Source organism: Centrocercus urophasianus, unplaced genomic scaffold (assembly GCF_019232065.1).
Source record: "Centrocercus urophasianus isolate 14NV4802_14NV808 unplaced genomic scaffold, USGS_Curo_1.0 seq_3, whole genome shotgun sequence".
In the NCBI taxonomy this organism is placed as follows: domain Eukaryota; kingdom Metazoa; phylum Chordata; class Aves; order Galliformes; family Phasianidae; genus Centrocercus; species Centrocercus urophasianus.
The window spans coordinates 3,392,778-3,420,224 of record NW_024884866.1 but is presented as its reverse complement, the minus strand read 5'-3'; the positions used below and the strand labels follow the sequence as shown (position 1 = coordinate 3,420,224).

Genomic DNA, 27,447 nt, shown 5'->3' with positions numbered 1-27,447 from the left:
AGCCCGCTACCCGCGCACGGCGGCTCCTCCCCGAAGCGCGAAGGCGGCGCGGCTCGGGCCGACCGGAACCCGCTGCGCTTTAACGAGCGCGCCCTGCGCGCCGTGTCCCTGCCGCCGCGCCGTAGCGGCCGCCGCTGATTGGCCGCCTGCGCAGGGCCGGGCGCGCGTAGCGGCGGGTGAGTGCGAGCGGTGGCGGCCGTCGGCCGGGCGGCGATGGGGCACCGAGCCGCCGGGAGCGGGCCGGGCGATGCACCGGGTGGGGGGCGCGGTGCGGCGGGAGCTGGGGTCGATCGCTTGTCCGCACCGGGCACCGCTTCTGCCCGGCGGGAGCTGACGGCCGCGTCGGCGCCGGGGCGCCTGCTTGGGACGGGGCCGTAGGGACAGTTTTTGTGCCGCTTTGGAGCGCGGAGCGTTACGAGTGCAATGCTGAGCGCTGAGTCTTGTCCCGCATTTACTCATAAGGGTTTGTTTTCATCCCATTCAGATTTTCTCATGCCTTAACCGGGGCCCTGTCTGTACTGAGTGTCTGAAAGTCCGTGTTTGCGTGTTATCACAGAATGGTTTGGGTTGGAAGGGACCTATAAGACCACGCAGTTCCAACCCCTGCCGTAGGCAGGGACACCTCCCTCTGGGCCAGGCTGCTCACAGCCCCATCCAGCCTGGCCTTGGATGCCTCCAGGTGGGGCATTTCCTTATCCAAATGTCTAATTTCACTTCTCTTCCCAGCTTACCAAGAAAAACCAAGATGAGTCTACGAAAACAAACTCCTAGTGACTTCCTGAAACAGATCATTGGAAGGCCAGTTGTTGTAAAACTGAATTCCGGTGTCGATTACCGAGGTAAGATCTCCACATGTCTGTGATTTCCTTGTTTGGAGAGGCTGGCACAGATGCACTGCTCTTAAAAAGCAAAACAGTGTGATCTGGCAGCTTGGAGTATGTGAATATAGACCTGAAAATGGTGACACTAAGGAAAAACCAAAACAACTGGAGAGGCTGATGAAGAAGAGCTAACAGATGTAGAGATTAAGGTTACCAAGACCACTGCTATCTCTAGTCACAGTGATTAGAGTGGAGGCTCAGTTTTCTAACTGGTGGTTTGTAAAGCCAGGCTTGGATCACGCCTCCCAAAACGGCCAGGCAGTCCCCTTTTCAGTGCACCGATAGAACACCTCATTTAAAGCTGTTCCTTTTTGTCTCCTTCCTATTTTCCAACTCCTGGCACAGACCTCAGTCCGGTACACCTTCAGACAATGACCTGTGCTGCCAGCAATAAGCCTACTCTTACAAGAGGGACGAAACAGTGGTTTGTGTTCTTGGTTAAACAACTGCCTAGCCTTGTGTTGGATCAAGATTCATAGGGATACAGGAGAAAGCTCTGTGTGGTTTTTGCTCCTCTATGCCCAGCGTTGGGTTGTTTGTTTGTTTGTTTGTTTTTGTCTAGTTCTGAACACAGACCATCAGTTTTATTGTGGAACTGATCTGTTTATCTTCATGCACTGTATGCAGGATTATAGGGTGTTTTTAGAGCAATAAATGAAACTTGTCTGTTCAGTGAGACGTCCTTCTCCTACTCCATTTAGGATAAGAGTATCAGCCTATACAGTTTTTCCTTTTAGTTAAGTTTGGATGCTCTTATCACACATCTCCTGTGAGCACAAACTGGGTGTTTTACTCTGGAATGATTTAAGCATTCCAATCATGCCAGAGATTGCTACTTCAGGTAAGTTTAATTCAGCTGGCTCATCTTAGTGCTTGTGTGTCCTTTGACAAGGAATCCTGGCGTTTTGACACCAGCCCAATGTGGTACAGGAGTTTTTTTCCTTTCTTTATTTCCTTCTGTTCTCCCTTCTTCCCTCACTTGATGATGGTCCTGCAACTAGAAACCTCCACAGTGATTCCATTTGGGAAATACACACTTCCTTTCTGTACAGAAATTTGATCATCTGTACAAACCAAACATCAGAAAACCCAGCATCTCAGGCTTTTGTTGCAGATCTATCTAGATTCTGCCTGTAGGCTACACTGCTCATCTCATGCCTGCACCTCCACCCTCCCAGGCACTGTGCACACAGCAGCTGCCTGGTACACATGTTGGTGTGCTGCTGTAAGATGTCTTGGTTCACTGCCAAGTGCTGTATGCATCTAAGGGAAGAAGTCCTGGGAAAGCACATGTGTGATCAGTTGCACACATGGATATGAACGTACAACATTGCTACATACAGATGAAAAGAACAGGTAAAATATGAGCCAGGGTGGGCAGCAATGGCGCGTAATGCTACAAGTGTCCTGAGTGTAAATACAAAGAAAAGGAAGACTTGTTTCCACAAGTGAAAATGCACCCCAGGCAGTTGAACGATAGCTTACAAAAAACCCTCAGCCCAATTTTTGTTTTGGACTGACATTTGTTTTCTATCCATCTTGAAGCACTCAGCCTTACTGGAAAGAAAATGTTGTCACTTACTTGGTTTGGAAGTTCTGGTGCATTTAAAACACTTCGTTACCAGTCAGATTTTCCCCATTTATGTGGAAACAGGGGGATGAAAAACACATAGAGGAAAATAACAATCCTCCAGCCATTACAAGTTGGCAAGAAAACTTAAATTCCTCATTATTTAGTGGAAGATATTACAGTAATATTTCTGGAAAATGAGAACATACCCTAGAGGAAGATTCTCAGACTGGAGTTCTCCCCCTCCTCAAATGCAGCCAATGTAATGCATTTCTTCAGTTTTAATGCCAATTACATTGTAAATTAGATTGTTTTTCATTTTAGTAGTTGTATTTTTAGTAGCGGTGTCTGTGTGCAAGGAAGAAGTCAGGAAAACACAGGCAAGATGGAGATGAGCAGCTTGTTAGAGATTGTTTTATATACACAATTGGCAAAACACATCGCATCTTCTGAGCAGTTCCTTACGTCCATTAATCCCCACAATTAGTTCACTACGCACGTGTTCTGTTTGCTCATTAGTTGGAAAAACTTTGGCTGAAGATTTCAGTGTCATTTGAAAACTCTTTCCCTGTTGAAGACGATGTAGAATTTTATTTACACAAAAATCGTACTGGCAGCCCATGTTACTCTGAGTCCATAAGAATGAAAAAAAAAACACCAAAACAACAGAAAAAGGTGTATGGTGTCCTGTATCAGAAGGGTTATTTCTCACACATCCTTGATGAGCTTTGGTCAAAATTCAACTTGTAGCCTTGTTCTTAGGTTGCCCAGTTACACTTTATGTCACAGGTTTTTCTCAGGAGCAGGGCATAAAGCAAAAGCAAGAAGGAACAACTGAACTCTCAGAATGGAAGACGTCATCTTTCAGAAGTCACGTCTCAGTGATTTCTCCCCATCCAGTCATATGTAGAACCTGAGGTTCCCTACTCTCAGTTTAATTCTTTTAGCGCTCTCTGGGCCACCGACTGACTCACCTGACCACACTGGGGACTTTTCTTTGTTATGAATACAATTTTTTTTCTTGCACTTGCAAAGCCTTTTTGTTTAATTTAAAGATAAGCCGAAGTTGATTCACTTTTCAACTGTCACTCTCTTCAGGTGTCCTGGCTTGCCTGGATGGGTATATGAACATAGCTCTGGAACAGACAGAAGAATACGTAAATGGACAGTTAAAGAACAAGTATGGGGATGCGTTTATCCGAGGAAATAATGGTAACTCCTCCTTCCTGTGCTGTGTTTACTTTTTACAACACTTCTTTTCAGTGCCTGTGCTTTTCCTCAGACCTGGATGAATGCTGTTCATTAGTAAGGGAGGTTACGTTTTACTAAAGATTCTACTAGCAAAAAATCACTTGCGCTTCACTATTGAGCCTTGGAACATCCCAGTGCAGCAGGTGGATTGTAGCACACTATAAAGACGATGAGCATCCTTCCCCACCACAAGAGAGACTTGCTTTTATCCATAGGCTGATGAATATCCCAGGCTCCTGAAATGCTGCTGCGGTATCAGTTGAGTTAGGTTAAAACAGTGGGACATGCCAGGGAGAAGAATATCTAAACATGGAAAAGGTTCACAAGTCAGATGTGAGGAGGCTTGTAGAGAAGGTAAACGAAGCAGAGTTTGACAAAGTTACTAGGAAAGAGGGAACAAAAAGAAACAAGACCTGAACCCCATGTTTTGTTTTGGAGAGAAACAATCCTCGAATGAGTTCAACTTGTTGTTTTTTCTGAAAAGTTTAGCTTGGTCCGGTAAGGCGCACGTTACCGGCTGTCAATTCTGGGAATTAGGATTTGTTACAAAAGTTAAAAACAAATGGATGAGAGGCATGAGAACGAAGTACAGGCTAAGCGAAGAACTTAAGACATTCCACATCTAGGAGCATGATGCAGTTTCAAAATATGGGCACTCAAAACACAGTCTGCACAGTTCCACTCCAAGGCAAAAGCGTTCCTACAAAGTGCATGGGAAGCACTGCATGACGTGATGTTCTGCTAGCAGCAGCCAAGTAGGAGAAAGATGTCTGCTGATTCATAGGTGCTTGTTAGCGTTGTAGGGAGTGCTTGGGATTTCCAGCTTTTGTTGACAGATCATAATGTGGATGTCCCACACCCTTGATTTCACTGCTTAAAAGGGAAATCATGCTCTCCTTGTTAATGCTGCAGGGTAGCTAGGTTTATTCTCCATCTGTGCAGTCTGCATCACCTGGAGCATACTGTTTGACTATGGATGTAATACTGAATCAAGTTAGTACGTAACATCTAAATCTGATAGCATTTCTTGGAGCCTGGACTGAAACGTTTTTGACTTTACTCACGCTGAAAGGGATTAATTTCACTTATTTTTAAAAGCCGTGGAAGTAATAAGTTTTAAATAAACAGGCTTTGCACATTACTTACTGAAACTTTAACTGTACTGCTTTCTTCTTTTCACAGTATTGTACATAAGCACACAGAAAAGAAGGATGTGAAGATGCCAGAAGGAGGCTCTTCTGTATTTGTGACTCTCTCCAAATGGATGAGACCTATTTCATTTGTAGTTTATCATTCACAGGTGGCATATTCAAGTGCTTTTTTTTTTTTTTTAAATAAATGTAAACCAATGTAAGCTTCCTGAATATTTTTGTTTGAAAATATGGTTTTGTTCCGCTGCACAGAAATAAAAATGAAGCATGCAAGAACGTCACAAGACTAATTCAAAGCACCAGCTCGTTTGGTTACACTAACAGTCACAGCAAAACTAATCGGTAGGTAAGGGTGTAGAAGAACTGCATGCTGCAGCTGTGTAGTCGTGGCAAAAGAAGGGTTTAAGTAATGCTGGGAAGGGAGAAGCATTTGGTGACAGTGACCTGGCCCTGTCAGAAAACACAGTTTCAAATACCAAACTGCAGTAAGAGTCACTGGGAAGAAAAGTCAGCTGCTGCCTGTTAAATTACCCAAAACGTCTTGAACGGTGGGACTGCCATGAAGGGATGGAACAGTGACACTTCAACGGTGGGGGGTGGGGAATGAAATGGAAGAAAAGCCCTGAGGGGCAGCACTGCCCCGCTGTGGAAGTCAGTCACCAGTGAAAAGCTCTCCGCTGGTGCCCCGGCACAGCTTGCAGCCGCATCAGCTCCTACCTCAGTTCCCCACCCCTGCTTGCAGTACCTTTGTTTCTACATCTCTTTTCCACGCACAAAGGATTTATTCAATAAAAAAACATTTTAGCTCATATCTAAAGCTACTCTTTAAAACAGACCGGAAATCCAAAAGCTTTGATAAACGTGTATCCTCCTCAAACTGCTCACTCCTGTTCCCCTATCTGCTTACCCCCAGCCTGGGACCATCCGTATTTGTTCATTTTTAGCCAGAAAAGTGGAAAAAAAAAAAAAGTCGAGTTCATAGTGTGGGGTACGTGTGAGTGGAAGGGAAATCTCTTGTAGGCAGTGAAGCTGGAACTTGTTTACATTCTGCAGCAACGCTCCCAGTTAATCAAAGAGCAGTGAGTAAAGCCAGCTCCGTTTTAGATGGATACTTGCATCAGTTTATAAAATAGCTTCTCATTTTATTTGCAGTCAGCCAAGAAATAAACCATGAGTGTTCAGGTAGTCTGACGTTACTGCACATAACACACAGATTTTTCAGGATGTTTTCTTGTTCCTCAAGACAAGGATAAAGTTTGTGATAAGGCTGTTCAGGTTTTTTTGTTTTTAAACGAGTTTTTTGAAGCTCTGCTTTATTCTTTGAGCCATCAATAGTGCCTTCTTGAATAAAGGAAATGAAATACTTCTAGTTGTGGGTGGATAAACAAGACAGCACTTATTCCCAAGTACCAGTAGCTCCAGTGCAAGTAGGGAACAGCAACTTTTCAATTATCCATGGGAGAGAATGTGGTTTGCTTTTTTTTTGGTGAAAAATGATTAGGGAATAATTCCAAATTATTTTGCAATTAATAGTTAACCTTTAACATTAAACACTTCAGAAGCCACTAAAGAACACATAAATAGAGATGTTACTTTATAATATCCTTCAGTAATTTATCATTCTTTGACAAGGGCTTGAAAAGGGTCCAGAATGCAAGTACAAATCACCAACTTGCTCTTTTGTAAGGGACTTCTTAAAAAAGAAAGCTGTGGCTCCAAGTAAAGTGTGCAGTTTCTCATTTACTTTGTCATTTAGATACAGCTGGCAGGTTACTGCGTTCTTCCAGTCAGGGACTTTTTTTTTTAATTTTAATGCTTATTTTTCATTTCTCTTCCTCCTGCACCTACCCACCTGTAACAACAAATTCAGCACAGCCTTTGCTTTGTCCACAAGAGATTGCATCTCTAGCTTTCTAACTGCATCTCTGTTTCTACAAGGCTAGTTATGGAACAACTTCCAGTTGGGATCTGCTACTTCAAAAATCAGAGCATGGTCTAATCACATATTAAACACGAACTTGGAAAATATTGTTTGGTTTAAAATGCTGAGATTTTTGTTAATGTATTCCAGATCACGAGGTCACTATTTGCTATGCAAGGTAGGTAAGAAAATTTGCATTAAAGAAGAGCTGTTGCAATCTGTATTCGAGTTTCAAAAGTAACTAAAATTACATGTTTAATTCCCACAGTCACTGACCTTCACGTACACTTTGTAAGACTTTTGCTCTTAATGCAGACTTCAGCCCTCATGTTCAAGTCAGTTCAACATTTAAGCCTTACTTCAATAGGCATTCCAACATTTGGATGTTGTCTGAGTTGGATACAACATCCACCTTGGATTTACTTATCGTTTAGTAGCTGTTTTAACTTACTGTGTTGTGTGTGACATGGCAATCAGGAATAAATCAGCCCACTTTCAGAGCAGCGTATGGAATGCTATTCAAAGTTGAACGCACTCTATCCCATCACCGATGCGTATGAACATCAAAGTGTGTATTTCACAAACCCCTGATGCTTACAAATCACTCAACCAAATTTAGCTCCTTATCTCATAGGGAGAATGGCTACCAATGGCAATACCATACATTTTTCTTTCTCTTACAATGCATCTTCACACAAAGACAGTATCAGATACTAACACTTATGTCCTTCATTTATTTCTTCTCCCGTGTCCTAATGCTCTCTGCCCAATAGCTGTGCTTTTACCTGTAGATCAAGCACATCTAGGTCAGGACTGAAAGTAAAGTTTCCCTTAAGCAGCTTACAAATGCCGGTCCATAACAGCAACCACTTCTTTAGAAGAATGCATCCGCAATTAAACAATAAAAATTAACCAACAAATAAATTGAATTTCCAAGGACAAAGATGCATTTGTGTATATGCATACTGTCTTAATGTGAAGAGATCACTTCAAGAAACTACGGCCATCCAGTCTCTGCCCCTTTCCACACTCTCAGTTCCCAAGCAGAGCAGAAACTCCAAAGTGTCTCATAAGAATCCCACTTGAAATGCAGTACTACACCACATCCCCTTGCACAGCATCCTGACCAGATGTAGCAAGGCCTCATGCTCCGTGGGAGCAAAAGAAAGCATGACAGGAAGAAGGAGCCATATACTCACCATCAACAATGGAACAGCCAGAGACAAGGCTAACACTCAGGCCCCCGGTACCCTGCAGTGCCCCCATATAAAGCAAGCAAGGGATGCTGGGAGAGGATTCCTTTAAAGGTGGATGGGCTGGGTATGGCAGGCTTGCAATTTTTCTTCTGACTTCTCATCTCAAAGGAAATCTAATGCAAAAGCATTCTGAACATTATTTATTTGAGCTATGACCATCTTTTTCACATCATTTCAGTGACAAAACAGCCACCCAGAATCCTTCTGGGCACTACTTGCCCATTAGATCACAAGGTTCGCGCCCTTAAGCGGGGATTAAACAATGCTGCTGTAGGTTTCAGCTGCGTTGTTCATGGGAATCAAGAATGTGTGGAAGTGTTTGCAAAGCGACTCCTTAGAGCATTTGACTGATGGTACCAACGCCTGAGCTTTAATATGCCAACCCACGCCTGCAGCCAGCTCCAGCTCATTGTCATTTTTGAAAGCAAACAAACAGTAGAACCAGTGCTGTGAGTCTGAGGTTCCTGTGCCAGCCTTCTCCAAAGCAGAGAAGGGGCACAGCAGCCAGCTCTCCCTGAGAGGTACCGATCTCACCCGAGGGGCTGCTGCACACAGGGTTCAGCGGTGCCAAGCGGCTGCCTGGGGCGCAGCTCTCAAGGACGGCAGCGGCTGCTTGCTGTGGGATCACCAGAGCCGGTTCTGTGTAACAGGAGCCCACGGGCAACACTCAGGTGCTCCCGCTGCCTGCACCACCTGCCTGGCCTTGCCCTCATTGTGCAGCACGGCAAGGTGCTCTTATGAGAGCAGCCTCCAGGAGCAGAGATGTTTTCTTGTAAGGAAATCGCACAATAGTTCAAGTGGCCAAAAGAGAGAGCTTCTCTCCTCAGGCAGGGTCAGATCTGCTTTGTGCAGCAGATCGTGGGAAAAATCCATCCAGGCTCTAATGCTATCTGAACATGTTGTACACAGCATCTGAAGGGAGATGCTATTTACTCACTGTCTGTATCCCTCTTCTTTTTCTGCCTAAAGCAGCTACCCATTTGCTGTCAGGCCTTTCCTACCGGGAGCCAGAAAAAACCCTGAATCACCCTTCTCCTCATCCCCACCTACACCCCACGCACCCTCAAGTAGTTACCAAGTAACGTGCTGGGGCAAGGGTAAGCAGAACAACGACACACAGGAGGCCAAGCCTTATCCTGTACTTGTGTTATATTAGTTCATTCCCAACAACACCTGAACGCACCACCAAACCTCACTAAGTTTGACAGAGGAATAGCAAAAACAGCTGACTAGGGAGAAGCAGGAGGTCCTGCTAGTACTTCTACTGACCCTCCTTCCAACTACATGTCAGAGAAGTATCCCCTTTTCCCCGATCTCCCCAAACACAGAGCCACACATGTGCACAGGTCAACCCTGAGATGCAAGTTCGTAAGCACTGTTGTTCATTCTACCCAACGGAGGATTTTTCTTCTCTAGAAATCTGCGACAGAATTGTCGCTGAGAAAACAATGATCAGGGAGTAAGTTGCCATACATCCCCTTCTCCGTGTCAGCTTCCTAACAACAAAGAAATTTATGACAGGAAAAAGCCCACACTCTCTCCAGTGACAGCAGTGCCAATTGTCTGTGTCTGGGCCCCGTCATGAGACATGTGCAGAGCATGGCTGAGCAAAAACGACTCCAGGTCACAGCTCTGGCCAGAAAAGACTGAGGCAATGCTGTCCTGTTGGGTGATGCAACCAAAGGCTACGGGGAGGACTGTATTTCTTACTGGGAGCAAATGCCTGTCACTTGGCGTTAGAACTTGCAGCTGGGGGCTGCTGGTAGGTGCTCATGTCGTGGTGGTGACTATGATGGGATTTTTCCATCTCTAAGCAGGAAGCAATGCTGACATTTGGTTTGACTGCCACTGTGAAGCCCTTGAGTTCTCTGCTTGAGTGCAGACAGCAAGGATGAACTCAGTGTAAGGCTGTATTTCAGCCTCACTGAAATAAGTCCTGGATACCTCCTGCCTAGTCCGTGCAGCTCTCTGACTTGCTACTGAGCTGAGCAGGGCTACCTGCAGGCCTGCAGCCTGCAACCCCATGGTGCTTCTGACAGCCATGTGAGCCCTGGGGCTTGCTGGAGGTGCACAATGAAGTGCGTGCCTAAGGCTTCAGCACTTCAGCAGCAGCTGAAGAAGGCTGCGTGATGCTTCAATACCACACTATAACTCGAAGACGCACATTTACCTGCAATGCTGCTTTTGAGTCTTGTCACTCCATGTCAGAATGGCTCCAATGCATTTGGTGGGTTTAGATGTTTCTCTCTGGATTGGCAGAGGTCTGGATCTGGAATTACAGGAGAGGAATTGTTTAAGTAGAGAACATGCGGGTGAGGAACATGCGAAAGAGACTGGCTCATTTCAAGAAAGGATTAGGTACTAAAATAAAATGACTTAAATATACTCTTTCTAAACACATGTAAACATGGGCGATTGCAAACTGAAATAGAAGCACTAATACAAAGTCTTTCTCTCATTCTTTGAACCATTACACCTAAAACTCACTTCTTCCACTGACAGAAAGAAGGAAAACCGAAAGCCTTGTGTCATATACTGCAATCCAGTGAATTTAAGGCCTTTTTCGGATACAGAGGAGAGCAGTCTGCTAACAGTCCAGTACCACCAGTTTCCACACTTTCAGAACAGTTAAACAGATGTTTTAACTTCACCAAAGCATGCACCAGTCTCCTCCAGAGCAGAGCGTGGCAGTGTCCTGCAGAGGCCACAGCACCAGCAAGAACTAGTTCCATCTCCAGACACGTTTGTCAGCAGAGAAGGACTTGAAGGCACCAGGCCTTCCACCATCACCCCTCCTATCCATAAGTGATGGAGCTGGGTGCATTCACTGCTAGAAGGCCTAGCCTCAGCCCTGAGGCAGCTCCAGCACCAGCAAGAGCCCTGACCCACTGGCCTGGTGCTGGTGGCCAGGGCTGGCCTAGGGTCTGGGCCACCAGAACAGCCTGAAGGGACAGGGGCCAGGACCAGCTCCGATAGCTCAGGCAGGGGCCAGGAGTGTCCGAGGACCTGCTGAGGGATGCTGCTACAGCTGGAACCGCTTTGCCAGAACCTGCCATGCAACCTCCTGATGTACAGCAAAGCCCATTACAGGCAAGGTGACAATGGGCATTAGCAGCGTTTTTATGGCTGCGTCAATTTTGTGCTGGCATGTAGACAGGTTGTTTACAAAAACCTGTGCATTACTCATGCACACCAAAGCCCATTTTGCTTTCTGTCACCCCCCGTCCTCCTTTGCTATTTGCTTTGTTTTCATTGCGAAAGCATGGAGATTTAAATGAATTTAAAAAAAAAAAAAGAAAAAGAGGTGACTGGGATGTGAAGACGAAAACTAATGTGATTACGGCTGAATTTGGGCACTGCCAGCGCGTTCCCGTGGTCAGCGGGTGCTAGCAGTAACAGCTGCTGCGCTTCCCATTAGAGGAGAAAGTAAAGAAAGACCTTCCCTGATGGGATGCATTGCCGGCAGGCTGGGGACACAGCAGCAGCAGGCGGCAGGGAGGTAAGTGTGGGGCCAGCGCTGACACGGGCCCAAACCCGCACCCACTCCCAAACGTGGGTGGCTGCAGCCCTGGGGGTGACATTCCCACTGCTTGTGAGTGCGTGGGGAAGGGCACGGGAGGCAGCGTGGGCAGGACGGGAAGGGGGAAACTGTAGCCTGGGAACCTCGGCAGGAGCAGAGCTGCTGCTCAGAAGTACTTGTGTGAGCTGCCATGAGAAACCTCACCTGGCAAAGATTTGGATGTCTCTGCAGCTGGCTCCACCAGCACGAGGGCATCCCACCACTAGAGCAGGGGCAGGGGGTCTGGCCAAGGCTCCTGTGAACCCCAGAACATCTCTGGCACGCAGCTGATGGGAGCGCGAAGGTGCCCTGCTGCAGAAGGTTGAACTGCATCCTTCTGCTCCTGGCCTCAGGCTGAGCACGAGGTGTTTCGTGTGAGAGGTTTTAATCAGCCGGCAAGTTTGAAAGTGATGTAAACGGAGGTGGGCACTGGATCTCTGATTCTCTTTCATGTCTTTACATCTATTTACTGACTGAACATAACAATATCTAAGCCAGGAAAAGCTGCACGTTGAAAAGATTAGGAAGAGCTACATTAAAAGCCGGACAGTAGGCAACAAATGTAATGTGCTCACTCTTCATCCTCATTTTCAAAAGGGTATTTTCAAAACCGGAATAAGAAAATACCCTGTCTAATCTGGAGATGTGCGTTTTGCCAGCCACCCAGCCTGGGTGATAACCAGCAGCACAGAGCGCCAAGCACAGAACTTGTGGAGTTCAGCAAGGGTAGAAGGAGTTGAGCTGAGTCATCAGCATGCCCACACAGGGCCTTATCCTCCTGCTAAATATGAATTACTGGAGCAAGTCTCTGCCAGACATTTACCCCTTCGGATGACTTCACTAGAAACATGTCCTCTGGCAGTGTCTTTTCCTGCCCAACCTCAACAATGAACGTCCAAATGTGGAAACCTGTGGATTCCCAAAAAGGATCCACGTGCCATGGGGACCATTTATTCCTCTTCTTTTAGAGGCTGTGGGAAAGGTCGCTCAGCTGACTGGGAGTGACGGACACCGTTCTGCAGTGGGTGCACCGGCCACGTCCCCGCGCATCATGGAGGAGAGGCAGAAGGCCTGCCTGGCGGTGGCTGCCTGTGTGAGCACCGTGCTCTGCCTGGTCTCGTCCACATCTGCCTTCTCGCACGGCGCCGGCCCCTCTGCCTGCACTGACATGATGCCCAGGCACCTGCGGGCTCAGCTGCACAGCCCCACCAACAACTACGTTACCGTCCACACCAACGTGTCCTTCTACGTCCCGGGAGACAAAGTCCCAGGTGAGGACAGCTGCTGGCTCTGTCTCGGCCCAGTCCCACAGAAATCCCTAAAGCAGTTATTGGTCTTTGCTGGTGGCAGTTTCGCAGGCAGTCTTTCAAATTATATCCGTTTGTGACTCGAAACCCAGTGTACTGAGCAGAGCAGCTTTCTGCTCCGTGCTCCTGACTCGGAGGAGCAATTATTTAAGAAACATTCGTGAATCTGAAAAATCCACACTATCTAATCGTGAGTGATGACATTAATCTTAGAGAGGGATGGGAAGAGGGACACCATCCTCACAGCACAGCTCCAGGTGCGTTATGCCATATCTCATCACTAGAAAATGAATGTATTCACAGAGAGATCCTGTCTGCAGTGCTTTGCCTCAAGCTTTCTCAGGTGGTGCCTGGCCCCAGATCCCCACCGTGCTACACATCAGAGACAGCTGGCAGGTTCGGGTGCTTTGGGTGGGATTTATCTCAGCTGCCTCTCACCCGTACAGAACCCCCACGCAGTGGCACGTGAGAGGCGCCTGCGGAGGGCGAGCCACCCCCTCTGCTGTCACCCTGTGAGCGACGGGCTCTCCTCAGGGCACGAGGGCTGATTGCCTAGGCTGCAGACAGAGCTGAGAGGCACCATCCTCCAGCCCAGCCAATTTCCCTTTCCATCCCCATCCAAAATAACTCTCCTTCAAGGGCAGCATGCAATCATCTGCGTGTGTGCAGTGTGGTACCCAAACCTCTCCTTAAAGGTGGCTGCATACTGCCTAGTGCAACGTGGTTAGCATTACAATCTAGGAGGAAGAAGACTCAAACCAACTGCCTGTGCAATTTCATACTACAAAGCGATAGTCTGGCACCCCGTATCCAGCACATCCAACACAGATTGTAAGGGCAAAGGTTGTAGGATGCTGTGGTTTTGGTTTTTTTTGTGACAAGGTTTTCTTTTGATTTCACAAGTGCCGATGGGAGTTCCATCACAAAAAGTTCACCTGAGAACTGCAACACAAATCCCTTTGTGTCCCATGTTCTGCCTTGCAGTGACAGTGAGGAGCAGCCGGGATTTCATGGGCTTTTTGCTTCAAGCTCGCAAAGTGTCTAACGATGAAACTGCTGGCACATTTGTCTTCATTCCTCCCGGCTCCAAGCTGCTGTCTTGCTTTGAAGACGGTGATACTGTCACCCACTCGGACAAGTCCCTGAAGAGAAACCTGTCCTTTGTATGGAAAGCGCCGGACCAACCCATTGGAGACATCAGGTTTTTGTAAGAACACGTCAGTCCCTGACAGTGTTGCTGTCCTCACACTTCCAGTCTTTCTCGTCTTTCAGCTTTCACAAATTTGGTTGCATTTTTCCATTGTACTTTCCTAGCACGGTGGTGTGAAGTCTCTTGAATCCTATAGAACTAAACGCTTATGAAATCCTGCAACAGCATCCCAGCTGATATATAAATCTCCTTTTGTATCTGCTGGGTACTGCTTTTTTTTACTTACACTGTTTTCTCAGAATAAACGCGCTGGGAGATGACAGCCTAAGCAGTTAGGAAACAGAAACATTAAGGCCTAAGGAGAGAACTGTGATCAGTCTGTCTGTGATCAGTCTTTTCTAAATAACGCACCCTGTAGGACTTCCCTGCCTACAGGACAACGTCACGTGCCATTGCTGTGTTGAATTTTTTTTTTTTTTTGCTTACTGTTTGGTTTTTTTTTTCATGTTAAAGGTAAAGAGAGTTATTCCCAGGAGGACTAGGTGGGGAGCACTGGGTCAAAACCTTACACCGCTGACTTGCACCAAAGTCCAAGTGTTTTGGTTCTGATCCAGAATTAAAAACAAATAAATACATAAATCTAACTGGCTGCCTTAGAGGGAGCACGGGGATTTTTTCATTTTAGAATAGATTAAATGGTTTTGACTTTACAAAATTGCTTAGAAGCTCCTTGGCCAGATCCCTGGCTGCTCCCCTAAACGCAAGCCTCCTGCTGAGCGCTGTGGCTCGCACATCTCATCGTGATTCAACACAAAGTAATTGAAACAAAAATATTTCTGCTCAGCATTTCCATTTTGCCCGCTGTTACAGACTGGGAAACACTATTAAAAACATGTGAAAAGCAAACAGATAAAAATAGCCCAAATGCTGCCATGCCCGTTCCTAGCCGCCCACTCTGAACCCCCCTGCACCCTGCAGCTGCTGCCCTCCAAGCCAGCCCCACAGCCCTTCCCTTCTCTCCCCAAGGCCGTGCCGTGCCACCAGCCACGGGCCATGTCTCCAGAAGAAACTCCGACTGCTCCCTCCTCCCTGTCCTCTCCTCGTTTCCCACGTCTGCTGCTGCTTCTGCTCACAGATTCCCACCCCTCCCGCCCCCAAATTACTTATAAATCAGTAAGCCTTGCCATAAACTTTGGGCAGATTTAACGCAGAAAGCAAACAGCACGCGTAGTAAAGGTGATCCCCAGCCGTGTTGTAAATCCACGTTTCATAACTTGTGTTACAACATCCGAGAAAGGTACTTGTTCCATTTAAAAGTGTCTCACAAGAACCGTTCAGCACACGAAAGGCAAGGTCGTTCCCCCTTTATCTCATCTTCGCAGGCATCTGAGTGATGTGAGCTGAAATCCTCCCCCAGGACGAAGTTCCCCCACGCTTGGGGACGTGCCTAAAGGTTGGCACCTGATGAAAAGCAGAGTGTGAGGCAGGTGCAAATATTGAAGGGCTCAGAAGAAACTGCCTGTGGCTTTTTCTACCTATTCTGCTGTTTGCACAAGTTACACTGACCTGTTTTAATTAGTAAATACCTCTGTTGTCTCCCTGCCTACGGAAGATTATATGCAGAGCTATTCAAAGTTTTCCAAATCTACTTCTACCAACACGGTGAATATAATAGCTTTTTTTTCTTCTTTTCAGCTCCCACACATTTTTGACTGATTGTAATTATGAGTGATCCTTCACTCACTATCTTTCATGTGGGACCAGGTATCTTTTTATTTGCAATATGAAAACGTGTGACGGGCTAATCCTTTAAAATATTTTCACGCTGCCTTTGGATTAAAGCACTCCTTCTGATTAGCTGAGCATTCTGATCTTTTATTAATAACTCTGAGAGAGTAAATTCCTGCATAATTATCTTTTAACAGCATCTCTGTAGTCCAGTCATACTTTGTTTACTGGGCAAGGATCGAATCGGCCACCGTGGCTCAGCGAGGGCACAACAACACATCTGCTGGAGGCAGCAGGAAGGCCGGCCCTGCAGCACCTGCACCCACGCAGGAACCTGCAGGCCCCCACGTAGCTGGCACAGCAAGCAAAGGTACGTGGTTTGTTGCTGACAGTTTCCAGCTGGGTGCTTCTATGGCTAATTCCTTGTAACCGTTGCAGACAGAAGAGATAAACGAGCTAAAGAGGCTCATTTAACTTTTTCAGCTGCTGGCGAGATCGGCGATGGCCATGAAGAACTCCCTGATGAGAAGGCACAAACGGGCATCCTAGGTAACAGTCAGACCAAGGAGGGTACCAACAGGATAAACACTGTTGCCGGATCCTACGATTTGAATGAAAACCCGAGAACGCTGCTGAAAATCCCCACATGTATTTCACCTAAAATCCTAGGTCCTAAAGACAGGCAAATGCAGTTGGCAAAGCTGCCCACATACTCCGGTCATACTTTTGTCTCTAAATGTGACTGCTACCCTTCAGGCATGTAGTTGTTTGTATTTATGCTGCCTCTGGTTTGTAAAAGGCTCAAAGAATTTACTTGCATTTCAGTCAGATCTGTTTCTCAGCCTTTATGGCATAGCATCAAGTCTGAGCTTTAATTATTTTACCCGAACGCCATCAGGCAGCAGGCTTTGCTTCTTTACTCCCTGTCTGGGTTCCTACTTAAAACCAAGCGCCTTAAAAATAAAATCACTGCTGTGATCCTTACTGGTAAATGCTAGCACCAAGTGCCATTTGAAAGAAACAAAACTAAGGAAGTCGACTTCCGCTCCTCTCTTGCTTTTTGCTCTCTCTGTCTCTTTGTCTCTCTGTCTTGCTAGGCTCTGGCTCGTCTACTGCCATCCCCAGCTCTCTCCAGTACACCAGCCCAGCTCCGGTCAGCCTGGCTGGCATCCATCCAACACCAGCACAGGGTTCAAGCATTGCTGTCCACTCAGATATGCAGCCCACCACAGAGCCAACGCTGTTGTCCCAAACCTTGAGGGGTGCCTCCAGCAGGAGTGGAGGGAGCAGCCCCACGAGCAACTCAAGGCTGGAGCCATCGCTTGCCTTCCAAGAGCCAGGCCTGGCTGATGATCTGCAAAGCTTCCTCTTCCAGGACTACGCCTCCAGGCAGAGCCTCTCTGGCAGGTACTGCACCACGTGATAGCCAGGTAGTGGGAACGACTGCTTCTCCAGCAGTCCAGGGGAAGGAAATCAATGCTGGTTTTAGTGCGGATAAATAAGGGTGTTTGTAAGGTGTGTGTGGCTGCGGGGGCAGGTGGGAGGATGCTTGCTTGCTGAATTTTTGAAAAATAATCCTTTAGTGACAGACGGTGGCATTGAGACAGTCAGAGCGCAGGCCTTGCGCTGATCAGCCCAGCAGAGCTGCCCAGCCAGGTGATTGAAAAATGGGATAAAAGCTATTGACCAGAGTTGATTGCTGCAATATTTTTCTACAACTGTGTGCAAATATCCAAAGAAACGGCGAGCATAACAGAGCTATTTCTCCACCTGCAGGGAAAAGGAAGAAAGGATTTAAAGCAATTATGAAATGTTGCCTTGAGGAGGTCTGCTCATGAAAGGCCACAGGATCTTTAATGCAATGTATTACACTGTGGAGTAAATGATGAGGCTATGACTAAATGATCAGACGTTATGGAACGCACGGCCTACATGGTCTGTGCTGACTGTATGTACCACGAGGCTGCTCCAGCAAGCGGCACTCCTCACAAATCATGCACACTGTAGAGCTCAGGAGTTCTGTGTTCTGAAATGGCAGGTATCGCATATTAATTCTGTCTCTTCTGTTTCAGAGCACAAAGTAGTGCCAGCACTACCAACCCACACCTGTGTGTGATGTGTAAAGATGAGCAGGTAAGCACTGAGGATGGGGAGGATTCTTTTTTGTTTTCTCCAAAAACACCAACTGCTAGAAGCTGGTGAAAATTCTTACAGAAGTTGAGGATAAAACCTCTCTGCTGCTTCACAGCACCAAGAAGCAAGTGCATGTCTCATGGGTGACTAAAATTACTTTGAGGTTATTGAGCTGTTTGTTGTTGTTGTTTTTTTTAACCTTAACTGGGAATTGGTTTTTATCTCTCTCTCTTCTCTTTTCTTCTTTCCTGACGCCTGGGTTGCTAAGAGTTCCACTGCAAAAACAACCCAAAGTAATTTTTTCTGTATGCAGCCACGGCCACAGCTTCATGCTGCTGGATGTTACTGGGCTGGAAATACGCATTTTATTCCAGGGGAAGGCTGAGACGCTCCTTTCTAGATGTGCCTGGCAGGTACTGCTCTTTACATTCACTTTGGTGAAATACTTATCCATGTTGGTGCAGGCCAAGGACGCTGTGTGCTTTTGGAGGGCAGATCCACACCACTCTGTGGACACAATAATACCATATCCTCCTCAGCATCCTAGAAGTGGGAAGAAATTGGAAGCCTGTTTCTTTGCTTTTTTACAGAGCTGAGCTTTACTTCCTAATACTACTTCTTGGAGCGGCATCCAAAATTAGTCTATTTCCCCATCAGGAGTTGGCATCTCTCTCTGCCCAAAGCTCCTTGAAGTCACCACCTCCTTGTGGTGTCACCGAAGGCCTGCTCTGTATATCAAACATAAACACATAGAGCTTCTATGGCACCTCTGTATTTCTCTGAGCGCTGACATGCATACAAAGAAAACAAGGTCTCTCGTGCTCACACAAGCACACATCAGGAAGAGAGGTGAAAACAAAAGAGGAAGGGCCCATTCAACAGATAACGAAACATATTTAGAAAGGGCATAGAACAAATTAACGAGAGACATGTAATGCGAGCATGTGGCATAGCAGTAGGGAGAAGAGAGGAAATGGCTGAAGATGGGAACTAATGGAAAGGAAGACTGATCGTGCAAGGCAAGACCAGAGAGCGTAATGAAATAAAAATACTGAAAAATTAAGCAAGAAAGGACAGAAGCAGTACAGAGAGGAGAAAAAAGGTGAGGCAGAGCAAGTTCTCTTTCTACAGCAATGCCCCAAATCCTGCAATGCATCCCTACGTGTGATTACACGAGGAGGTCCAGCGAGCCACACACATGCGATATTAACCTTGCCAGTCAGCTACAGTTCGCAGTTCAGTTACAGAATCTTTTTTAACCTACTACCTATCTTTTACTAGCATCTTTCTTTCTTTGGACATTGTCTCATCCTCTGCAAAGGATGCTCTGTGACTCCCCCTTACTTTTGTTCACAGCTTGCCAAGGTTCCTACCGCAGCTTTGTGGTCCTGTCACACTGTCTTTCCAGCAAGCTTTCAAATTCACTAGTGAAAGCAGAGGGTGAGATTTTCTCTGGTGTAATTAACTGATGTGTGGAAGAGCCTGCTGGGCTGGACAGGCTGGAGAGTAGCCAGCCACTAAGGGTCAGATCCAAATCTCAGCAAAGCCAAAGAAAAGACTCCAGTACATTTCTCAGGGTTTGGATTGGGCCTCAGGTGAACAGTGGGAATAGAAAAATTCTGGGGGGGCCTCCTAAACTGTAGGATTGTTTCACAGTTAGTCTTGGATGGTATCTGCAGAAAAACCTGGACTGCAGACCTGGCTGTCATTTTGTGACTGATAAAATAAAGTGCTTGGCACTACGGAGAGCCCCTAGAAAAGCACAGGAGCAAGCAAGAACAGTAATGTGAGCTATCACGTGTGGCTAAACAACAATGAGAGGTAGCAGATTTCAAATGGGCTGTGGAGACTGAGAAGACAAGACAGACTCTAGGGAGAAACCGTAGGTTTTATGTGACTGGTCCAAAAATGCTGATGCCAAAATGGCCTTCTGGGTCCTTCAGTTCCAAGTTTGACCCACAGCCTTTGAAGGGCTATGCTGAATTTCAGTGGACCCAGTGTGAACTTAAAGACAAATCATGGCTGGGAAGATACATCCATCCATTCAGAACGACGCTGGCACCACCAAAGGCAGGAACGGTTCATTAAGTGGTTCTTCTGTTATAGCACTGACTGTGCAAAATACCACAGTGAGAGTCGCAGACTTGTGCAAAGCAGTGAGTGACCCGCTGCTCCTTCCTCTCTGCTCCTTCACACGCTCCCCCTTGCCCCACGGCACCAACTGCCTCATCTCCCCCAACAACTGTGATACAGACAGAGCAGTGTTCAATCTAGCTCAAATGTTCAATATCCCAAATGCTACTGAGTAACCAGAGGATGAAATAGGGTTATTCTAAGGCTGAGGGACACTGTAATCAGAAACAGAGCTGAATGACAGAGTGAAGTCAGCAGCGGATGAGAGCCTAATCAACCTCCTTTCTATTCCCTCACTGGATTTCTTGTCACATTTTTGCTTTCAAAGGCAAGTACTGAGAACGGGGCCGCCCTGGAAACTTCCCTGCCTGCAGCAGCCTCTTGGTCTGCCCTACACTTAAGCGCTCACCTGAGTGAAGCTGCCGTGACAACAGCCTGGTTTGGCAATGAGGACACCGTCAGCAATTTGTCATCGGCCTGGAGGCAAATGGCAGAAAGCAAACCATCCCAGTGGCCAGAGGAGGGCGAGGAGGAGGTCAGTGAGGAGGTGGGTGGGCACACGCTGCCGTGGGTGACCAGAGCAGGTCCCAAACCCGCTGTCCCAGGGAGGGGGGACGGCTCTCGCAGAGGGACACGTCTGATAGCGGCCCAACTTGGCATCCTCCTCGTCTGCACGGCGGTGCTGGGGCTGGCCGCGGCGGCTGGCCTGCGCTATGTCTGTGCCCGGTACTGCCACAAGAGGACAGAAGTGTCCTTCAGCGAGCCAGGCAACAACGTCATCGCTGTGAAGGAAAGCGGGGAGATGATGCACTTCCGCAAGATCCGCGAGAACAGCTTTGTGCTGGTTCAAGCTGAGTACAACTGGATCGGCCCGTCAAGCAGCGGGACGAGGAGACTAACGTAAACATGGGCAGTACCCACAATAGTGCCACGGGGGTGAGCCAGCCACCCCGTAGATGCAGACGGCTGAGATACACGTAACACAGCCTCTAGAAAGCAGTAGTGTCCTTGCTGCCTATAGGCAGACAGACAGGTGTACAAACTCGATGCAGCTGGCTCAGCTAGATGTGTTAACCCAAGTATCTGAGCTACGGCTGCTAAGAGAACTAAAGTAACGACTGTTCTGCGTGTTACACCTACCACAATTGATACTGTACATCTGCTCATTAACTGTCACTGCAACCATTACTCTTCCTCTGTTGCTTTAAGGCTGTAGCAAAAACCTCTGAAATTCTTCCTTTGCACTGTGCTGTTGTCTCCTCTTTTGTCTCTGAAAAAGCTTCTAGAGTTAAAATCCCCTTTCCTTTCTAGGAGCTAGAAACCCTTGGTTTAAACCCCCATTCTCATTTAGAAGCTTACAGGTTCAGGTCTGTGCACTTGCTATGCTTCAGATGACAAAATACTTGCCAGTAGATTCAAAGTTTCAACGGGAAAATAAAAAGCAGTAACTGACGCGTACAGAACATCGATCCACAGAATGCTGAATTGATCTAAGGGAAAGAAACACAAGGTGGTAGAAACCAGTTTTTGGGGAAGAAACATGCCTCCTCATCAGGTGCAAATGGAATAAAACCTTTCGTATCCATTTGCACCTGATGAAGAAGCTTGTTTAAGCCTGACAGCCAACATTTACTTTGTCTTTTACTTTGAGTCAGGCCAGTTGACACTCCAGTGTGGAAACACACACTGAGAAACACCCTTCCCAGGTCACTTTGGAGATCCCCGGCAAAGGCTGCCTGGTAAGTTAACAGCATCCTTGTGCTCTGACTTTGTGCAAACTCTCCTCCAACTGCACGGTTTTCAGCAGGAGGCCACAAAAACAGCCCTTGGAAAACATGAAGAACCTTGATGCATTCTAAGAAGAGAAAGTCATGACAGCAAGGGCAAAGGTTTGTTTTACTGAAACTTCGAAAGAGCAAGAAATAGTTCTGACGATGATCCTCCTGAGCTGCAAACTTAAGAGCCTTTCAGAAAGCAGTGATTCCCCTCTCTGCTATCCTTTCCTATGGCGAAGGGGCTCACGTTGTCTTCCGAGCAGCCGCGTGCAGAACCGACTTAAACTCTGGTGCTGCAACTTATTCCACAGGCCACAGTGCTCCCATCCTGCCAAGCTAAGCGCACACCTGCACGTGGAACAGGATCCCACTTCCTTCCTGGTGATGGGGACACCAGGCAACTCCCTGCTCTGGCAGCAGGGCTCTGCAGTTATCCCCAGCCAGCTGGCCATCTCCATGTTTCATAATCAGAGAAAGCCCCGCTCTCACCTCCTCCCTTACATTGCCATGACCTCAGTGGATACACGAGATGCTATTCTCCTGTTCAGCTTCCTGCAGTGTGAGTAGCATAGCATGCCCTTTGCTAAAAGAGTCTTCCACACTCAGAGTTTATTTCTGGCCACGCTACTGTACAGAGACTGGTGACATGAAACCTTGTAGTCCGCACAGCCAATTTTCTATCAAGTAATAATAAAATAAACAAGTAAAAAAAATAAGCGTACTCACAAATGCAGACTGCAGAAATGAGGCAGTTTTAACCATTGCATTTGCTGAGAAGAGCAGCTGCACCAGGGCCCTTCCACTGCAGGGTGGCCAGGGTTTGGGGTGCTGTAATAGAAAATTTGCTTCAGGACTCAAGGGACTTAAAGTTTTCCTAGTCAGTAAGTTGAGCTAAAACATTACCTACTAGGAAGTCTGTAGGTTTTAAGCACAGGTCCAGATGCACGCAATGGAGTTCCCCTTTTATGTCCCTTATAGAAAAAGAATGCTTCCCTAACTCAGTGTAGCTGAACCTTCCAGTAACTCAAGTAGACCGCATTTAATTCATTGTTAATGCAGCCCCAAAATTCCTAATTAACTGAGAAAATAGGTCAACAAACTCTGAAATATTTAAAGAACTATCACATATTATTTCAGAAAACTTCTCATGATGGCATAATTGTTTATGAATAAATTACAAATACCTATGTCCTTTTCCACCCTCTCTCCAGCTTTAATCTTATCAGACTGGCACAGCTTGAAAAATGCCCCTCTCCTCTCCCCAGCACTTTCCCCATTGCCCAGTACTGTTCTTGCCAGGCTGGCTGCAGAAAACAAAGGCTCTGGTGTAAAAGAAGATGTCTGATCAGGAGAGGAGCACTTCAGTGGTACTCTTGCCTTCTGCCAAACTTTACTTTCTGTTAAATTCATGCAGCTCTGGTATTATTAGTAGTAAAAACAGTAATGCTGAGCTCCAAGGGACTCTATCCTCTGAATTAGTAATGAGTGCTGCTACTTTGTGGACTTGGCTGAGACCGAAAGTGCTTGTGTTTCTCTCTTGCCTTCTGCATGATGCTTCGTTTATTGTCATTGCAACGACAAGAAGGATCGGGGTTTTCTCTCTTCTTAATGCTGTGAAAAACCCAAGCACTGATTAATTCATTAAGAGGCAAATCATTCAAGTGCCCCACGTTCTTAAGTGACCTGCCTTTTATTGAAATTAATCTGTGCTCGCGTTTGTAGCAGATTTAGAAGAAAAAAATGACAGAGCACAAAAAGAAAAGACACAAACCATTCCAAGAGAAATTAGAGCGAGAAGGGCAAGAACTTCCCTTGCAGGGTGGATGACTGTGTTGGTCACAAATGTAGACAGTGGGGGATCTTAGTTCCTCCATGCAGGTCGGCCTGGAGCAGTCTGCACCCATGTGAGGCTGCCATCCCTCAGCCAAGTGCTTGGTGCCTGAGCTGCTGGCAGAAGGTACCAAAAGGAGCTCCCACCTATCCCTAATTCACACCCATCTATGTCTGCCTCCCACCAGTCAAACAGGCATCAGGTACAGCTTTGGCAGTGCAAACTCCTATGGCTGCAATTCTTTGGTGACGTTACGATGCTTGAGGTTCCTAACTTAAAAAAAAAAAACAAACAGCCATAATTTAGAAGCCACTAACTACTGCACGGAAATGCTCATTTATCACTCCTTTACCTGCATGCTCATTTTCCCATCTCACGTCACTGAGATTGCTACTTTCCCCCCCTCCATATAAAGAAAAACCCACTGCCCTCACATCGTCAATCCTGGGTGCCAAACGTCTACTTCCATCACCGATTCTATCTGCTTTACCACGGTATCGACAACAGCTTGGTTTTGCCTTTCCTAAGTGTGTCCCCTCTGACTGGGAGCTGATGCTTCCTCATACTATGCTGCAGATGCCTTATTAAAAGATTCCTAACCCAACTCCAGTTAACAGAGGATGGCAGCCCTCTGCTCTATCAGTGGCATTAAATGTAAGGCAGAGGGGTTGCATTAAGCAAAGCATTTGGCCCAAAGCTCGCTTAAATCATCGTGGACATCTCCCATATTGGCTGAATTGTCACTATCAAGCAAATATCAAACACGCACTGATTTTGCCTGCTTCAAAATGTGTGACAAGACTCACAGGAGAAGTCCAAAGCTGGAAGCTTTCACCGCTGAGGTCACGAGGAACATTTCCATTGATTTCTGAAGGATCACATCCCTGCCCCACGCGTGTAACCTAACGCCAGCTGGAGCGGTTGCCCAGGATGCGCAGAGTGGGGCAAACCCCGGCCAGCTTTGTTCTCAGCACTCCTCTCAGAGCAGAGCTGGACGAGATCCTGGGCAGCACGGGGATCTGTCACAACGGCTCGGCCAGATCTTTGGCATAGTTTCTGCAGCTACTGGAGACGACACAAACCAAGGGAGGCAAAGCAGCTGCGCCAGACTGAAACGCTCACCAAGGCCCTGCAACAAACTGAGCACTGGAGAGGCCGCGTGGGCCGCCCTGCTGAGGAGTGAGGTTCGGTCCTCTCCCTCGCCCCTGCTGACCCACCTGTGCCTCAGCCAGCTCCTTACTGTGCCGATGTACGCATTGTTTCGTAAACTCGCCATGAAAAATGCCTGTGAAGAGGAGATGCTAAAACGATTCCTGCAGTGTTCAGCTGCAGAAAGACAACTGTTTGCCAGCCAAAACCAACAGCAAAGTAATGACCTGACCCGCTCAGCAGGTGAACAGCAGAGCAGCCCTTTCATTCCTCCTGATAAGCCAGAGCCTCTCCACTGCCTCTGCCACAGTCTCAAGGCTGAGAATGAAAGCCAGCAGGTCTGGGCAGCTCAGCAGTACCTCCTTCCTACCTTTTCCCTCCCCTTTCCCTGCAGTTTCCCCCAAGGCACCACACTGTGTACAGCAGGGAAACGAAGCACCTTCCCATCAGCTATCCAGCAGGATTTGGGGGGTCGCAACCACCCTGGGACCGTGCACTTATCTGTAGCCTCTCCTTAGCCTCCCTCTCACCACAGATCCATTTTCCCCCCTTCACGTCTCATTGCAGAAGCACTCTTCTCTCATTAGCATGTCTCTCATTAGCGTGACTCTCCCAGTAAGGCATTTTGTTATATGATGTATGAAGGATCATGTCTCACACCACATTTTACTGTATATTTAAGTGAATGTTTTGCTGATTTACTGCTGTTCTAGGGAACGTCTCCTTCTCTTAGCAGGGCAGGTCCTCAACGGATGTACCAGCTCTGACTAATGATTATTAGCACATCCCAAGGTTATGGACTACAATCAAATAATGTGCAGGAGGGAAAAGAGACTCCAGCTTACTGGGCTAAGGACAAAGATCACAGCTAGTCTCTGAATCTTCAGATTGCAATATCCATTACAGATTGCCACCTTCTAATGTCAAAGAATAATTTGCTGTTCAGAAAATGTGTTGCTATTTCAAAGGCAAGTCAAAGATCAGACTCGCTGTATATCAGTGTGCTGATGTACATTAGGAAGTGATGTCCAGGTACCAAGGACATTACGCTGTTGGTATAGAGGAAAAGACAGAAGACGTGACTCGCTGATCTACATTATGCAAACACATGGCCCAAAGTGGAGAAGTATTTAACCCAGTCAAGTAAAATGTCACCACTAATTCCCAGTGCTTAATGTCGCACAAACACTACATGTCAGATAAGTGTGGTCCTCTGTGCTAGCAGCAGACATGAAGCAGATCAACCCTCCGTGCTGGAACTTGATGGGAAGAGTTAAAGCTCCAGTAACCACGAGCAAGAGAAACTCCCCTATGGGAATGCAAAGCACATTTCTCTCACAACCCTGGACAGGTAAGTGGGCAGTGCTGCACGTGGGAACTCTGCCACAACTCTCCAGCTATCGGCCAAGTGAGGAGCAGGCTTTTTCCTCACAGCCTTTACCTAGATGCAGTTGGCTGCAAGTCAAAGGTGTCCAGAGCACTAAAGGAACAAAAGACGCTCACAAGTTAATTTCTAGCCTTTTATAAACTGTTTTACGAAAGCTTCTTGTTCATGCCTTCCCAAATTAGAAAGAAACTAAAATAAAATGGTGATTACCACCTGAAATGTTTCCTATTTATTTCCGACAGAGATAAAAGCGACCTAGACCAATGCTTTTACAGGTTTTCACACTGATACCATTTTACCACCTCTAGTACCTCACCAGCAGGGCCCTGGTCTCACCCTAACTCCTAACCACACCTAATGTAACAAACATGCAGAAGCCTATTTGACTTTTGCCATATTCAGACATTGGATCCAGTCTGAATAAAGGCAAGTCACAGCCTTTCTGTCACCCGAAACAAACCTGAACCTAGGTGCTCGTATCCGAATGAGGGATGAACCCTAATGAACTGCCGAAAGAATTAAAGGACAACAGAATCATAAAGGTTGGAAAAGATCTCTAAGATTATGAAGTCCAGTCACCAACCCGTCCCCACCATGCCCGCTAACCACGTCCTTCAGTGCCACATCCACACAGTTCTTGAGCACCTGCAGGGACAGTGACTCCACCGCCTCCCCGGGCAGCCTATGCCAATGCTTGACCACCCTTTCGGCTAAGAAATGTTTCCTAATATCCAACCTGAACCTCTGAATCGGCAACTTAAGGCCATTTCCTCTCTCCCAATCGCTATTAAGCGGGAGAAGAGGCCAAGCCCCACCTCAGCACCTCAGGTCACTGCTGAGGGCAATGAGATCCCCCTGAGCTTCCTCTTCTTCAGACTGAACAACCCCATCAGCTTCGGTCAGCCCTCCTCACCAGCTTTGTGCTCCACTGCCCTCCTCCGGAGGCGCTCCAGGACCTCAACGTCTCTCACGTTGAGGGGCCCAAAATGGACGCGGTACTCGAGGTGCGGCCTCACCAGAGCCGATCACCTCTGCTGCGGCGGCCTTGCAGAACACATGTGCACGCTGCTGCCTCTCGTCCAGCCGAGCGCTGCCCCAAGCCTCCAGACCCTTTTCCACACAGAAAAGCACACGCAGAGCGTATCTTACCCCGCCGCACGCCTTCTTTCTGCCGATGTTTAGGGACTTATCGCAACGCAGAGTGCGAAACTTCCTTACGCCAGCCCACCCGCGGCGGCTGAGGGCCACGCGGTGCCCGCTCAAGG

At 47.2% G+C, this 27,447-nt stretch overlaps 2 protein-coding genes across 2 annotated transcripts; both read left to right on the top strand.

The window, feature by feature from the left end:
* Positions 1-118: 118 nt before the first annotated feature.
* Positions 119-5,066, top strand: LSM6 (LSM6 homolog, U6 small nuclear RNA and mRNA degradation associated). The gene is made up of 4 exons (XM_042828408.1): positions 119-176; positions 727-839; positions 3,550-3,663; positions 4,885-5,066. The coding sequence occupies exons 2-4, from the start codon at positions 746-748 to the stop codon at positions 4,917-4,919; spliced, it is 243 nt and encodes an 80-aa protein (XP_042684342.1). The 5' UTR covers positions 119-176; positions 727-745; the 3' UTR covers positions 4,920-5,066.
* Positions 5,067-12,640: 7,574 nt separating this feature from the next.
* Positions 12,641-26,387, top strand: REELD1 (reeler domain containing 1). Its single transcript, XM_042828387.1, has 8 exons — positions 12,641-12,860; positions 13,881-14,103; positions 15,972-16,144; positions 16,258-16,323; positions 16,872-17,181; positions 17,847-17,907; positions 20,369-20,587; positions 25,532-26,387. Exons 1-8 carry the CDS (start codon positions 12,641-12,643, stop codon positions 25,574-25,576), a joined length of 1,317 nt encoding a protein of 438 aa, XP_042684321.1. The 3' UTR covers positions 25,577-26,387.
* Positions 26,388-27,447: the final 1,060 nt, after the last annotated feature.